Genomic DNA, 15592 nt, shown 5'->3' with positions numbered 1-15592 from the left:
TTGAGACCATGGAAGAGGTGAGGTAAACATATATGTAGCACTGCAGGCTTGACTTGTGAGGTAAAAATAATCCTCCCATGCTGACAAACAAAGAGGTTGAGGTAGTATGACCTACACAAAGGGTGGCTTGATTTTTAAGCACAGATCAGTGCTGTGGGACTTTGCTGCTGTCTTGATGCTACTCCAGGCCACATGTGGCAGGTATGTTGGGCTCTCCTTGGCCACCTCTGGCAACTGAACTGGAGCCACAGCTGGTTGGCAATCCTCGGAAACACATGGCACGTATACCGATCATACCTAGTCATTGTGCTGTTTGTAGCCATAGGTTTTCTGACAATGGCCAGGCAATATCTGTTCAAGCATAAGGAGAGAAGAAACTTGTTTCAGTGTCAGCAGGAGCTTGAGGAGGTGAGTTCCTCGCTCCAATGCCAACCAGAACAGAAGGTGGTTCAGTCTTTACCTCAATACATACAAGAAGTTGAGGAGGTTAGTCCCGTGCTTCGATATCTGCAGCACCCTGAAGAATTTACTGCCTTCTATCAACAACTACCACAGCCAGAGGAAGAGGATGATACCTCAGTTCAGCAATTTGAGGAAATCAGTCCTGTGCTCCAGTATCTACAGCAGCAGGAGAAGAATGGCAATAACCTCCTCCAAAGGGACAACTACCTCTTGTCTCCTTGCCAGGGAAATGCCAACAAAGTGGAGAATTTGACACAGGTGAAAATATCTGGGCCTATTTCAGGATTTTCAAGGGAACACTAAAATATTAAATTAATGATGGACAGAGGGACTCTTTTAAGCTGTACCTGATCACCTATAGATACCACCAAATTCTGGTAATAGCTGGGATTTGGCAGTGTCTTGGCAATTCCAACAAATAGTGGTACTATACCAAACAAGGCACTGAAACTGACAGGAGGCTAGAGGATTTCAACCCAGGTCCCGAAGGCTGTCTTAATACTATGGACCAGCTGTTCTTCCAGCAATGAGTCTTGGAGGCCTTTGAAATCTGAAAGAGATTACAGAATAGGAGGCAAAATTTTAGGAGTCCTCTGGAAGAAAAATCTAGATGATTTTTAATGGCATGTGGGGAGCAGAGGGACGGGGGAATTTGTCAGCACTAAAGAAAAACCATGAGCTAGTGGGTCATAACTGATTTGCTAATCTTACTGTCATAGTTGTAAAGAAAAAAAGTGTTGTGTATTGTGAGAATCTGTCAGTCACCATTTCTCGGACAGCTACTGTGACCAAGGACCATCATATTAATATCCCCCTATATTCAAAATTTAGAATGAGAATCCCCAAACTGACTTTAAATTGAAACATTTGGTATGTGTGGAGGGAAGTATCTTTTTTTCCCCTCAGAGTTGTAAGATCATTTCTAGATTATGTGGTAAAATTTCTAAGGAACCGTGAAGGCTACATTTGACTTCATTGAGTCTCTAATAAATTTGAATCCCTCGGTTATAATCCCCGCTCTGCTATGAAGCACTTGGGTGATTTTGAGCCAGTGACCATCTCTCAACTTAAAACTACTTCACAGAGGCTTTGTGAGGACAAAGTGGGGGAAAGTAATTGGAGTGTAGTGGTTAGGCTAGGACTATCCTACATTATAGGGTTGCTGTGAAGACAAAAGAGGATAGGGGGAAATTATATATGATGTTCTGAGGTCCTTGGAGAAAGGGTGGGTAAAAATGTGAGAAAAGGAATATGATGTCAGAAATATGAAGTTTCATAAAGTTAAAGCTCCACTTCTACTAAACATTCCCAAGAAAATGAATGAACATTGATAATTATCACTGAAAATACCATATATTAGCAATAAGTTTAACCTGATTCAATTGAAGTGAGCAGCAAGAATCTCTCTCAGAGACACACGGAGGTGCATGTTGTGACTTTTATATCTACAGTTAGGGGAAATGTCACCGTTACATGGAATGCTGCTGAAAGAATGTAAAGCCATGGTTTAAATTAATTAACACTCCATCTCCTGAAACATCTGGTTCAAACTCCATGGAATGATCTTTTAGCTTTAATGTGTGGATTGTTCTTAAGCTCCTAAATTCAGGCTTAGCATACAGGGTACCAATGAGGAAAAGCAGAGACTGTCAGGGTAATAATACAAAGGCCCACTATGCATGGAGCACTTTCCTCAAGGCTTTTTGCTTCACCATGGGGTCGCAGTAGGGTCTCCTCACGTTTCTCTATTTACAAGCAAGGAAGTGCCCCACTGCTTGCTGCATGGCTTGCCTGCCCCCTCTTCCAGGAGGTCAGTCACAAGATTGCAGGGAGGGGGTGTTCCCCAGAAATGCCTGCCTGAAGGAGCGGAAACCCCAAAGCCAGGGAAAACATTGGGCAGTGCGTGTTTATTTATGGTCATTGACCAGTAAAATACAAAAGGTTTAAAATTACAAAAATACAGATAAAGTACAGATAAAATGCATAAGAAATTCAAGATACATAAAACAAACAAAAGATACATCATCCATCTAAAAGTAAAAGGAAATTAGCTGCCACGCAGCCAGGGAAAACATTGGGATCTGCCCTCTCTCAGGAACCACGGGGCTTCTAGAATCTGCCACACGATAGGTCTGAGCACGTCTGCAATCAAAACTCTGCCCTGACAGAGATGTACTCTCACTGCAGGGGAGAGCACCAGTGTTTAATCTGCCAAAGTTAGAATCCATTCCTAATAAAGTAGCAATAAGTGACCCCATGGGCTTTATCTGGCCTTAGGGTTCTTCTGTAGCAGAGGGGCTTTCCCCAAGAGGCTTGTTATGATACCACTTGTTCTAATGTGAGATGAGGCACAGATAAAAAGGTCACTTTAAGCTTCTCTTCTGATAGGGTGCCATCAGCAAGAGATGGTCTATCAAGGGTTTTTATGTTTTACTTCAGTCTTCTGTGCATTCCACACACTGGGACTGCGCCCGCGCAGGCCTGCAGCAAACCAATCTCCAGCTTCTTAGTTAAACAGACCTCGAGATTCTTTCCCTCCAGCAGACACATGCCTAATGGCAGAGCGCCCCTCCCTCAGTTTCTTCTTCACCATGATAAGTGAGCAAGACTGAGAGAATATGAGATTTGTCATAGGAATTGCATGACAGAAAGCTGTTGCTGTTCACCCTTAACTAGGGGGCTAGAGAAGGACAGGAAGCTAAAGATTTCTTAGCTTAGATTAGTCGGGTTGGCAACTCTAGCTTGGGAAATACTGAAGATTTGGCAACGTTGCCGAGGGAAGGCAGAATCTGGGAATGGAAGGAAGCTTAGCAGGGATGTGATGCCATATCATGATTATGAAACCTATAGACACAATTGGTCACTGCTGTCATACATATTCTACCATGATAACATGGCAAGGGATACCCTCTGAGCCTGCCATTTTCCCCAAAGCAACCGATCTGGAGATCACTTGTAATTCCAGGAGAAAGTCAGGGACCTCCACCTTGAGGATGGTAAACCCTAAGCAGGAATGTAGCTGCAGAAAGGATATAGGATCAGTTCTGACTTCTGGGTGTTCAGTGGATGAGAGGCTATACACACACAGGTGTACACATACAGGACTCTTTCAACATGACCAGAGTCAAAGAGCTGTACATGCATAAGCCTATACTCCTAGGCCTTGTCCTACTCACAGGCTGCATATACACAAAGGAAGGGAACTGTCCTTATAATCTACTCTCAGCTCTCACTTGTTCTCCTTTACACATGTACAAAAGTCTGAAAAGGGCTGAAGTGAGAGACTGGCATGCACAATGGAATAGCTCTCTGTCCTTACCCCTCTTGAGACCCTGGAAAGGAAGGGATCACAAGCCTTTCCATACATAGTGTCTCTTCCGCAGGGTTGTGAAAGTCAGTGGATGTTGCCAGTGTTCTTCCTTCAGCTGCTGTACAATCCAGACATACAGACTGGTTCTCAGTTAGTCCCTTGAGATGCTCAACCATGTCTCAGACATACTGACAGCACAGAGTCAATATCACCATATTACTGAACTCATAAAATATAGGCACTTTAAAAAACAACTCCAAAAAAAATCTTCATAATTTTATAAAACTAGTATTTTTAATAGCTTCTGATCTGTTGCACATGGAGCAAAAAAAAAGCTTGTAAAGGGCTTCTCTGTGTTTTTACCTAGCAAGGCCGATGTTTCTGGATTAGCAACAACAGAGACACAATAGGTCACTGCTGTCGTACATAGTCTACCAGGATGGAAAGGAAGTAAGAAGTGAATGCCCCATCAGTGGGCATCAGACTGTTGCTAGGCAACCACAACAACAATTTCATTCTTCAAGCCTGTTGTTCACCAGTTTCTGCAGCTGAATTTGAATTAGCAAGTTGTTGGTAAAAGTACAACAAGCCTGCTTGTAAAGCTGCCCACCCCATCCATTTTCAGAATAGAAACAAGAGGTTTTGTAACATAACTTTATAACCAGAGGCAATATATTTATGTCCTGCAATAATTTATGCACACTCTATTGGATATAACTCTCACAATTTTATTTAAAATAAGGTCCAAAACTAGAGATGTGTATAGGATATCTGGTATGAGTAGCGAATTTGGTGATGCTGGTTCAAAAGTTCAGGCATGACTTGAACTCCCTTGGGGTGCCAGACTATTTTAACTCTAAGCTTTCCATATGTGTTGTAAGTGCTGACAGAATCCAGTGGTACTCACGCTGTGGGGCAGCACATACAGGTGTGCTGTGAGTCCAGAAGGAACCAAGTGTGGGGCAGAGTGATCTAGAACAAAAGAGTCTGCGAGGATCAGTGGCAAACATGGGGTATCCTCTGAGTGTGTGAAATCACAGAATATAGCCCGTTGCTCCAAAATGTTACATATTTATAAATGCCAAAGATAAGAATGATAAAAAATGTGCTTAGTGTTAACTGATGTGAAATTCCTGCATTTTATGCAGGAGAAAGTGGGACAGAGTTACTTTGCAAGTGGTCCCCAAAAAGTAAATTTAGAAAGGGATTCCACCCCAAAAAGTTTAAGATTAATCCAAACTTTGTTTCTCTGCACAGCAGGTGCCCATGGATTCGGCTTTTCCATTTCCTGCCACCACACATCATCAGGCCAGGACAGCCGACGAAGCAACAGGTTAGAAATATTGACGGGGAGAATGGGAGGATGCATCTGTCTCCTCCAAACATCTTCTTCTTGTGAAGGCTTATGTAGCACCCCCTATACACACACACGGGTTGCCAGCCCACCCTCCCAGTCAGCCATTTGCAGGGGATGCGGTCGGGTTGCCAGATCCAGGTTGGGAAACTCCTGGAAATTTGCAGATGGAGCCTAGGAAGGTCAGGGACCTCAATGGGGCACAATGCCATAGAGACCACCCTCCAATGTATCAATTTTTCCAGGAGAACAGATTCCTAATCTAAAGATGTGCTATAATTCCAAGGGATTCCCAGGTCCCGCCTGGAAACTAGCATACCTCACACACATTTTGTCACAGTGTAGGCCTACATTGTGACAGAGAGGGAAAATAAGTTGAAACAACTTCTGTTGTCTCCTTCTGTAGTCTAGTTCTGGGTACAGCCAGGGGAGGAGCAAGGGGGAACTGTGCCCAGGGCATGCCTGCGCCCTGCACCCCTGCTGTGGCCCCACTCCCACCATACCCTTGGCATGCCCCTGCCCTGGCGCATGCCCAGGGTGTTGCGCCACTTGGTATAGCCAGCATTATATAGTGGCTAAGAGCAGTAGACTCTAATCTGGAGAACCAGACTAGATTCCCCACTCCTCCACATAAGTGGCAGACTCTTATCTGGTGTTTCCCTACTCCTACAAGTGAAGCCTGCTGAATGACTTTGGGCTAATCACAGTTCTTTAAGAACTCTCTCAGCCCCCCCTTACCTTGCAAGGCATCTGCAGTTGGGAGAAGAAAAGGCAACGTTCATAAGTAGCGTTGAGACTCCTTACAGAAAAGAAAAGTGGGCTATAAATCCAAACTCCTATTTTTCTTCTTTCAACTCTTCCCTTTCCATAATCTTTATTGCTTGATCAGGTGGAAGTTCATTCTCTGACCCTGAAATAATAATTCAGTAGGTGACCATGGTGACTATGTATATGTGTAGCATAGGGAAATATAAAGAAAATGCTTTCGGATTGGGAGAGTTTGCTGCTGTACTCTCTGATCTGAATGTAGAAAAGCTTCTTTTCTGCCCCTACTGGATTATCTGCAGACTGTGATCCAGTTGGCCATGACATCTTGTTGAGGCATTTGGAAGCAGAATTCATTAGGGAATGCGCTATGGACTGGTTCAAATCATTCCTCAGACAGGAGTCAAAGCATTGCCATCAAAGGCCGGTTGCCATTAGTGTGGAACCTGTCCTGTAGTCCCACATGGGACATTTCTATTCCCCATTTTATTCAACCTCTATGCAAAGGACAAATCATTCACAGTTTTAAGGTTGGCTGTCTTCAATATGGTGATGACACCCAGGTCAATATCTCTTTTTCCAAATCTCCTGATGATGCAGTAGAGATCCTGAATTGCTGCCTGTCCGCTGCAACTGAATGGCTAAGAATGGACAGATTGAAACGAAAATCCTGTCAAGATAGAGGGAGAGTTGGCTGAGATCTTGATGCATGTGGTGCTCCAACTTTTGAATGCAGTTGCACTGATCCTCGCTGATGCAATCAAGAGCTAAGAGATTATGTTGGATTGAACATTACTGCTGGAGAAGCAAGTTAATGCAGCTGCAAAAAAAAAGTTTTCTGCCAATTTTAATTTAGCTTGGAAGGTGGTGTGCTACCCTGATTTGGTCAATCTGAACAACTTAACCCTGCCATGGTAAAATTGAAACTAGGTATCTGTAATGTAGTTCTAGACCCGTGGTGGCGAACCTTTGGCACTCCAGATGTTATGGACTACAATTCCCATCAGCCCCTGCCAGCATGGCCAATTGGCAGGGGCTGATGGGAATTGTAGTCCATAACATCTGGAGTGCCAAAGGTTCACCACCACTGTTCTAGACTGTTGTATATAGGCAGTGGTGGGATTCAGCAGGTCCACACCATTTCGGCAGAACCGGTTGTTAAAATAGTGCTTGCAAACAACCAGTTGTTAAATTATTTGAATCCCACCACTGGAACTGGTTGTTAAAACATTTGAATCTCAACACTGCCCTTAAAGTCAACTCATAGACTCCAGTTGGCGCTGAATGTTGCAGCTCAGTTATTAGGAGCTAGGAAGTACATGCATGTTAGCCATATTCTGCAGTCACCCCATTGAGTACCCATCAGTTACTGGGTTCCATCTGACATCTTGACTATCACATACAAAGTCCTTCACGGCCTTGGACCCTCATGTCTGCCGAACTGCCTTTCCACCTCTGCTCTACCATGGTAGTTTTGCTCATCTGATCCGTACTCTCTGCAAGTACCACTCTGCAAATTAAGAGTCAGTGTGATGTAGTGGTTAAGAGCAGATAGATTCTAATCTGGAGAACTGGGTTTGATTCCCTACTCCTCCACCTGAGTGGCAGAGGCTTATCTGGTGAACCAGATGTGTTTCCTCACTCCTACATTCCTGCTGGGCTACTCATAGTTCTTCGGAACTCTCTCAGCTGCACCTACCTCACACGGTGTCTGTTGTGGGGAGAGAAAGGGAAAGGAACTTGTAAGCCACCTTGAGTCTCCTTACATGAGAGAATGGTGGGATATAAATCCAAACCTCCTCCTCTTCCTCCTCCTCATTCCTCTTCTAATGAGCAACATCAATTAGATGTTGTATACATCTAATTACTGTGTATAGTATGCACTATCAGTTGCTTGTTTTATTCTGTTAAGTAATTTCTGTATCTCTAATATGCCCTATTTTGTTTTAGCTTTGATTCAGATTTGTGTGTGTGTAAAGTGCTGTCAGGTTGCAACCAACTTATGGCAACCCCTTAGGGTTTTCAAGGCAAGATACTAATGGAGGTAGTTTGACATTGCCTTCCTCTGCATAATGACCCTGGTATTCTTTGGTGATCTACCATCCAAGTACTAACAAGAGCTGGCCCTGCTTAGCTTGTGAGATCTGGGCCATCCAGGCCAGATTTTTAGTTGGTTTTAATTTCAGCATCCTAATCTTACTACATTGCTTATTGGATATCCAATCCTTTTAACTTCATTGACTTACTCTGTGTAATCCGCCTTGAGTCTCAGCGAGAAAGGCAAAATATAAATAATGTAAATAATTTTTAAAAATCTTATACTATTTCCAATAAAATACAAATGTAGGCAGTATGTGATTGTGTATTCTATTTTGTCTTCTAGTAGTGCCTGCATATGGAAACAAGGAGCAGGTCACATATGGCATGGCCGGGGAATGGGCCAAGAACAAAAGACCCCCTTCCAGGAACTCATGCAAGGACCCTACAAGCCCAACAGAGAGCAGACAAACTGTGGGTGCTCCTCTTGCCATGCCACAACCATCACCTTCCATGCAGCATTTCCAAACCAGAAACCACAGCAAACAGACCCTCAAGTCCAAAACTCCATCTGCCTTGTGCATTCGTACTGGATCACCCAAAGAATCTGTGAGCAGAAAGGAAAGTCTAACTAATGCTACTTCCAAGGGAATTGGGAATCACCAAAAAGGGAGGTCTGGGAATTCCCAACAGTCTGCCAAGTCTCGCCAAGAAGAGATGGAAGAAAACTATAGTAACGGCAATGAACTAATGAACAGGCAGTATCATCGGATGGGGAGCCGATTGCATGGATCACCTTGGAAGGCCATGAAGGGTAGCCGTGAAGACATGAAAGATGCCCAGGAAGTTTCGAGTGCCAAAGAGTCCCTCGCATCAAGTGGCCATGATGTGAAAGCAGAAGGAAAGCCCCTTCAGGAGAAGAAAAGCAGCCTAATACCCAACAATATCAAGGCCAAATATGGAACATCTATGGTAGAAAAACTGGTCTCTGAGGAGCAGGTGAAGAAAATTATGATTGTTTTCCAAAAGTATTAATAACCTTAGTCTCAGCTACCTGGCATTGGCCAGGTTAAAAGATGGTAAACCTTGCTTCAAAATGCATCCATGGGACAAAACAGACAGGCCATTAAGGTGCTTTTTGTAACCACATTATAATCACATTTATTTTATAAAATTAACTAAAGAGTTGCAAAATAGCAACTTCATCATCATAGCCTAGAAACATTTCCACATTTTGCATTTCTACTGTTATTAATGAGATATGAGCTTCTCACTGTTGATTGCTATGTACTAACACACAGAGAATGCATCAAAGCAATAGAAACCTCATCTGAGATCTATCGTGTAGGTAAGATTTGTAGTTGTGCATTGAGGTTTCATTTCAGGAGTAATACATGACTCCACCAGTGTCCAGCCATTGTGCAGCTTAACCAAAAGGAGAGATACTGCTATTCATCCCTCCATTAGCAGCTAGTCCAGGGATAGGGAATCTTCTTGGCTTAAGTCCCCTGCACCCCCAATTGAAACATCAACCTGTCAAGATGGTAGTGTACCAACACAAAAAAACTGCAGGGAGTGTCATAGGTTGTACTTGGCCAACCCCCTGCATATGTTGGATATAGATGGGAATAAAAGGTTATAGTGAGATTGCTTGAGAATTCTCAGTATGAAACATCTTTGATTAAGCTTTTGATGCATATGTTTAGAAATAAGACTGCAATGGGTGAAAACAGTGCCTGTTTCATATCTGGGCTTGAATGAAGTTTCATGAGCAGAGTTCTGGTTGGACAAGAGGGCTTCAAGAGGAGCCTTCATATTCTAAATTTTTACCTCAGAATGACCACTCTCCAGATTCTGATGTTAAATCATTGCTGGCTGCTCTGCGGACCCAACTTCTGAATCTTACTGGCTTCTAGGCTGCCCGTTCAGCTCCCAGCTGTGACTTGAGCATGGCCAGCTGAACTGCCGCCCTGCTTTGGGTGGAGCAAAGGACCTGACATGATGTGGACAAAGGTCACCTGGTATGCTGACCAGCAGACATGCAGAGAGGCTACCTACTTGCTCTCCTGGAGTGAGATACACAAGACCCCCGTCAGTGGGTCTGCTTTTTTAGATAGATGCCCTGTGTTTCTCTTTTGAAACAAAGAAAGAATATAATAAATTAACAGTGCAAACTAGCAGACAAATGTCTTTCATTATCTTTAGGGAAAGGGGTCCCAAAATATGAATAATCTATAACATTTTTGAAAGGGTGGCAACTTTTGATCCCACCATGATGGGAGAAAGTACGATCAAGCGATAGCTGACTTATGGCAACCCCATAGGGTTTTCAAGACATGAGATAAACAGAGGGATTTTGCCTTTGCTTACCTATTATTTATTTTTAGACTTTTACCCCGCCCATCCCCGAAGGGAATGCGCAGCAACCTTCAAATTCCTTTGCGGTCTTTCATCCAAGTACTACCCAGGCCCACCCTGCTTATCTTCTGAGATCTGATGAGTCTGGGCTAGCCTGATCCTACCATGGTTACACGTGATTTGAAGAAGTATCCTAAAAGTTACAGGTGCTGCTGGAAGGCTTCAAGCTCATAAGGATCTGGGATGGACTTTGAGCTTATTGCATTTGTGATTTCTAGGCTCGCCGGACTCTCTGTGAAGCTGGACTGATTCAAGGGCAGAAGCGCCTCAGTGACTGGACATTTAAGCCACTAGAGAATCCAATAGCAGCTTCACCATATGCCGATTATTATGAACTAGGCTACAACATGAGGTCCAATGTTTTCCAAGGTAAAGAACCTTCTTAAAGCTATCTTCATATTTCCTCTAATTATGGTTTAAATCGATCTAGTAGTTCTGAGTTTTTGGAAATCCTACCAGTTATGCCATTTTTTCACACTCTTTCTTAAGAAGTAAAAAATATTTTGCACCCTTTCACATGTTCAGTTCCCTGTCAAGGAGAGTCTTATGTCTCTCTAATAGTTTTGGCCGTGACTCAGCAGGTAGCTATCCACTTTGCGCACAGAAGGGCCCACGTTCATCTTCAAATTGTAAGGACCAGATAGTAGGTGATGTGAAAGGCCTCTGCCCAAGACCCTGGAGAATTGCAGCTTATTGGAGCAGACAATACTGATCTGGATAAGCTGATGATATAAGGTGGCTTCAGATGTTCATAGTAGTTACAAACATATAGTCAGAGTTCCTCATGGCAAGAGAGAGTTCCTCGTAATAGGATAAAATCATACTTTCTTTATTCAGATTTGCTTTCCACCATGCTGAGACTTACCAGGCTTTCAGGAAAACAACTGATGTAGCCAACTGCCCCTTTTATCAGGGTTACCAACCCCCAGGTGTTTGCTGGAGATCTCCCGCTATTACAACTGATCTCGAAGTGTCAGACATCAGCTCACCTGGACAAAATTCTGCTTTGGAAGGTGGACTCTATGGTATTATACTCATGGAAGTCCCCCCCCCCCCCAAAAAAAAAATCTGCAGCTATTTCCCAACCCAGAGCTGACAACCCTATTTTTTAAAATCAGATTTATGGGTAGATTCCATTAGCTATAATGTTGCCACCTTTTTCAACCGGTTCTTTTAACTGTTTGTTAACAATAATTTTATCTGTAAGGATTAGCAAGTGATCCCATTTAGGGATGTACATTTTGATATCAGACCACACTGGCCGACAGTGTAGCATAGTGGATAGAGTGGTGGACTTAGAACCCCTGATGACCTGGGTACAAATGCCCACTTCTACCTTGAAAGCGAGCTGGGCGACCTTGGGCCCGCCAGAAATTCTCAGCCTAGCCTAACTCACAGGGTTGTTGTTGTGAAAAAGTGTAACATGAAGTGAAAAAAAAGTGAAAACGAATAACATTAAAAAGCCACCTTTAATTCCAGCAGGGAAGAAAAGCAGGATATTAATACATGCAAATGCAATATTAAATGATCCAATAACTAAATTCCCATTTATGTGTGAATGTGTTATTTCTTTGTATTTTGAAAATACAAAGATATTCACATATATATAGGACTTTAAATAGGGTGGAAATTAAGGGCACCAACCTCCAGGTTGTGGCTGGAAATCTCCTGGAATTACAAATGATCTCCAGCCAACAGAGACCAGTTCACTTGAACAAAACGGCCTTTTGAAAGGTGCTCCTGAAGCACTTCCTGCTGTAATGTGATAAAGAAAAGCAAAGATCGGCTTTGGTGAAGAAGGAAGTGAACACCTGGTATCCAGGGACACTAACTGGGGATCACTGCCCTTATCTAATACATTACAATACTCAGATCATGTGACCACCTTTTAGCTTGTTTAGCAACTGTAAATGAACTCCACCTGGACACCAGGGGGCATACATTGAAAATGCTAGGGGGAAGAATTAGGACTAATAAAAGGAAACACTTCTTCACACAACATGTGATTGGTGTTTGGAATATGCTGCCACAGGAGGTGGTGATGGCCACTAACCTGGACAGCTTTAAAAAGGGCATGGACAGATTTATGGAGGAGAAGTCGATCTATGGCTACTAATCTTGATCCTCCTTGATCTCAGATTGCAAATGCCTTAGCAGACCAGGTGCTCGGGAGCAGCAGCAGCAGCAGGCCATTGCTTTCACATCCTGCATGTGAGCTCCCAAAGGCACCTGGTGGGCCACTGCGAGAAGCAGAGTGCTGGACTAGATGGACTCTGCTCTGATCCAGCAGGCTCGTTCTTATGTTCTTTTGACACATGCAAATATGTCTCGCCCCTCTGTGAGGTGAACAAAACATATACCGCACCACACAATCACTCCACAGTGTGCCAGGAAGGGAAATACATCTTATTGTGATGTGCCTTTGAAGATGCCAGCCAGAGAGGTGGTCAAGACGTTAGGAGCACAAACAACCAGACCACAGTCACACAGCCCAGAAAATGCACAATAGCCAAGTACTGTAAGCGTTCTCCAAATGTTCTTTCTTGCAGGAGGCCCACTAGAAAGCAGGAGCTTGATGAAGGATTCCTATACTGCAGATGTGATAAAGAGGGCAGTCCGAGACCCCAAACACTGGCATGGAAGGAAAACGGACGATCTAGGTAAGGGTTTCTAGATTTTAAGAGCACAGAAGAAACATAGGACGTAACCAGTGGTGGGATTCAGCAGGTTCGCACCACTTCAGCAGAACTGGTGGTTAAAATGGTGCTTATAAACAACCAGTTGTTAAATTATTTGAATCCCACCACCAGAATTGATTGTTAAATTATCTGAATCCCACCACTGGAGAACCAACAATGCAATGTTGGATTCTGTATATATTTGCTTAGTACTGTTCTCTGGGAGATCTTAAGTGCTGTATCAATCAGTCCTCTTCCTTTAACAGGCTTGTTGAAAAATGTCTTGCCCCTTTAATAGAGGTCTAATGCATAGAAATGAACAGCAAGTAGCTAAATAACTTCACCTAGTAAATACCATCACATTATTATTATTATTATTATTATTTATTTATTTAATTTGTATACCGCCCGATCCCCGAAGGGCTCCGGGCGGTGAACAACATTCACTACAACATCAACAGGAGCGGTCGTACAAATATAAACACATAGGCTCCATCCCATAAAATAGCTTAAAACTCATAAAACAGCAAAAAACCATAATACATAATAAAAGGCGTCCGACCCCAATTTAAAACCTACCCCCATGGGGGGGGATGGCAGGACCCCTCAATATGAGGGGACCCTGATGTAACTGCCCTATTAAAGGGACAGGACATATTTTTGTCCAGGAAGATGGTAACTCCATCTGTAATGCAGCGATAATGGCCCCTTCTGCACAGGCAGAATAATGCACTTTCAATTCACTTTCAATGCACTTTGCAGCTGGATTTTACAGTGCGGAATGGCAAAATCCGCTTGCAAACAATTGTGAAAGTAGATTGAAAGTGCATTAGCCTTTCTCTGTACTGTTATATGGATTGTGAAGATTGAATCGCTTATACATGACAGCTGAGCTAGCTATATAATTACTAAGTATTGTTATAATCTAAACATTTTGATTTCACTAGATTTATAGCCTGCAAAACTCATGTCACATGACTGACCATTTAAATTCGGAACATGTTCTGCTGTGTTTATATTACTGCAAATGTTAAAAGAACTTTCATATCTGTGTGCTTTAATGGGTACTGTCAGCAATGTGTTAGCAAATAACTTCACATTCAACTTGGTCCTTCTCTGCTGCTTACAAACCTTGGTTTTCTTCTTTCCTTTTTGGTTCTTTGCCTTTAATAGCCAGTCATCCATTTTCTTCCAAATAATGTTCCTTTAATGTCAATCGTCACCAAAGGGTCAATTAAAAATATGGACTGTATTTTTCTTCTCAACAGGGAGATGGTTCCAGAAAAATGCCCTAAACCTTAATCTGCAAAAAGCTTTGGAGGAAAAATATGGGGAGAAGAACAAAGGCAGCAAATCCTAAGAGCGAATAAAAGAGGGATGAGAGCCTTTTGGGAAAGTTATCTGCCTCTCCCTAGCAATGGAATAAACCTCCATGCAGCCTCTGATGTTGTATGTGCTACGTATTGATGGACGGGCAAGTAAAGTTGCCAACTGGCCAGGAAAAATAACAGTCTGGCCTGCTGTTGTGCTTTTGACAGTCATCTCAAATGCAAAAATCAAGGCATCCCATTGCTACTTTCCTTTGATCAAATGGCTGTCAAAGGCCCAAAGGAGCCAATGAAAAAAAAACACAGGTAACATTAAACTTAGGACAGCAATAGAAACTGGGAAAATGCAGTGTTGGAGACAAGTGGAACTGGGGGGGTTGCCAACTTTTTAATTGGCCCCTCTAGCTATTCATTTAATGTACTTGACCTTCAGTAATTAGTAGGTGATGTTAATTACTTTCATTCTGTGAAAAGCTTTGACTGCCAGTTTCCACGCAATAAGCCTCTATTAATGTGACAAGATATTTTTCTCTGGCCAGATGGAAACAAGGATGGGTGGATTACTAGAGAAACAGATGTATGGGACAACAGCTCCTGCTCCAATATAAGCAGGAGAGCTCCAACCACCACCTGGAGATTATCATTCCAATGCCTCTTTGCACCACCGTCTATAAGTACTAGTTACCTTCTGGTGCCCCCATACATTTCTGACTATGGTGGAATTACCTGGAGTTTGGCAGCCCAACCGACAACCCTAATGGAGGATACTAATTTCTTCCCTCCCACCGTATCCTCTTCCACTGGAAACTTTCAGGGTCATTTCCTGCAAAATTACATATGTGGGATCTCCCCAACTTCACACTACATCCACCACTTTTAGAAACATATTGAGAGAGCAACTTGGGATGGTTCCCATCAGGTCTCCCATCACTTTAATACTCCAAGACAATCCTACACAAGAGGTTATATTTCCCTTGCACCATTCTCATTAAAAAAAAACCTCTTTACCAATGCATTTTCTTAAGGAAATCTGTATTTCTACCCCCCTAAAAATCTTAAATGGTTTAAGTGATCTGATGACCACCTTCTACTTAGTACTTTACCTCCAGAAATAGCAGGGAAGGTGTTGGTTCATTTCTCAGGCTCTCCCCTGTACCAGGAAATTAGGATGGCCTTACTGGTAGCAGTTCCTTTTTATAAAGAATAGCAACCAACTGTGAAATGAGGCTAAAGCATCTGA

General features: G+C 42.9%; 1 protein-coding gene across 1 annotated transcript; it reads left to right on the top strand.

Moving 5' to 3' along the window:
* Nucleotides 1-8718: 8718 nt before the first annotated feature.
* On the top strand, nucleotides 8719-15592 carry TEX33 (testis expressed 33). The gene is made up of 4 exons (XM_048502067.1): nucleotides 8719-8927; nucleotides 10565-10715; nucleotides 12896-13006; nucleotides 14293-15592. Exons 1-4 carry the CDS (start codon nucleotides 8736-8738, stop codon nucleotides 14382-14384), a joined length of 546 nt encoding a protein of 181 aa, XP_048358024.1. The 5' UTR covers nucleotides 8719-8735; the 3' UTR covers nucleotides 14385-15592.

Source organism: Sphaerodactylus townsendi, linkage group LG06 (genome assembly GCF_021028975.2).
Source record: "Sphaerodactylus townsendi isolate TG3544 linkage group LG06, MPM_Stown_v2.3, whole genome shotgun sequence".
In the NCBI taxonomy this organism is placed as follows: domain Eukaryota; kingdom Metazoa; phylum Chordata; class Lepidosauria; order Squamata; family Sphaerodactylidae; genus Sphaerodactylus; species Sphaerodactylus townsendi.
The sequence above is the reverse complement of the archived record's forward strand: the minus strand, read 5'-3'. Positions and strand labels throughout refer to the sequence as shown.

Bases quoted from the DNA above. Each gene is read 5' to 3' on its own strand.
- TEX33 (XM_048502067.1), top strand. From the start codon at position 8,736: ATGAAGGGTAGCCGTGAAGACATGAAAGATGCCCAGGAAGTTTCGAGT. The intron at 10,716-12,895 runs GTAAAGAACCTT...TCTTTCTTGCAG, and splicing joins GAGGTCCAATGTTTTCCAAG to GAGGCCCACTAGAAAGCAGG. The intron at 13,007-14,292 runs GTAAGGGTTTCT...TCTTCTCAACAG, and splicing joins AAGGAAAACGGACGATCTAG to GGAGATGGTTCCAGAAAAAT.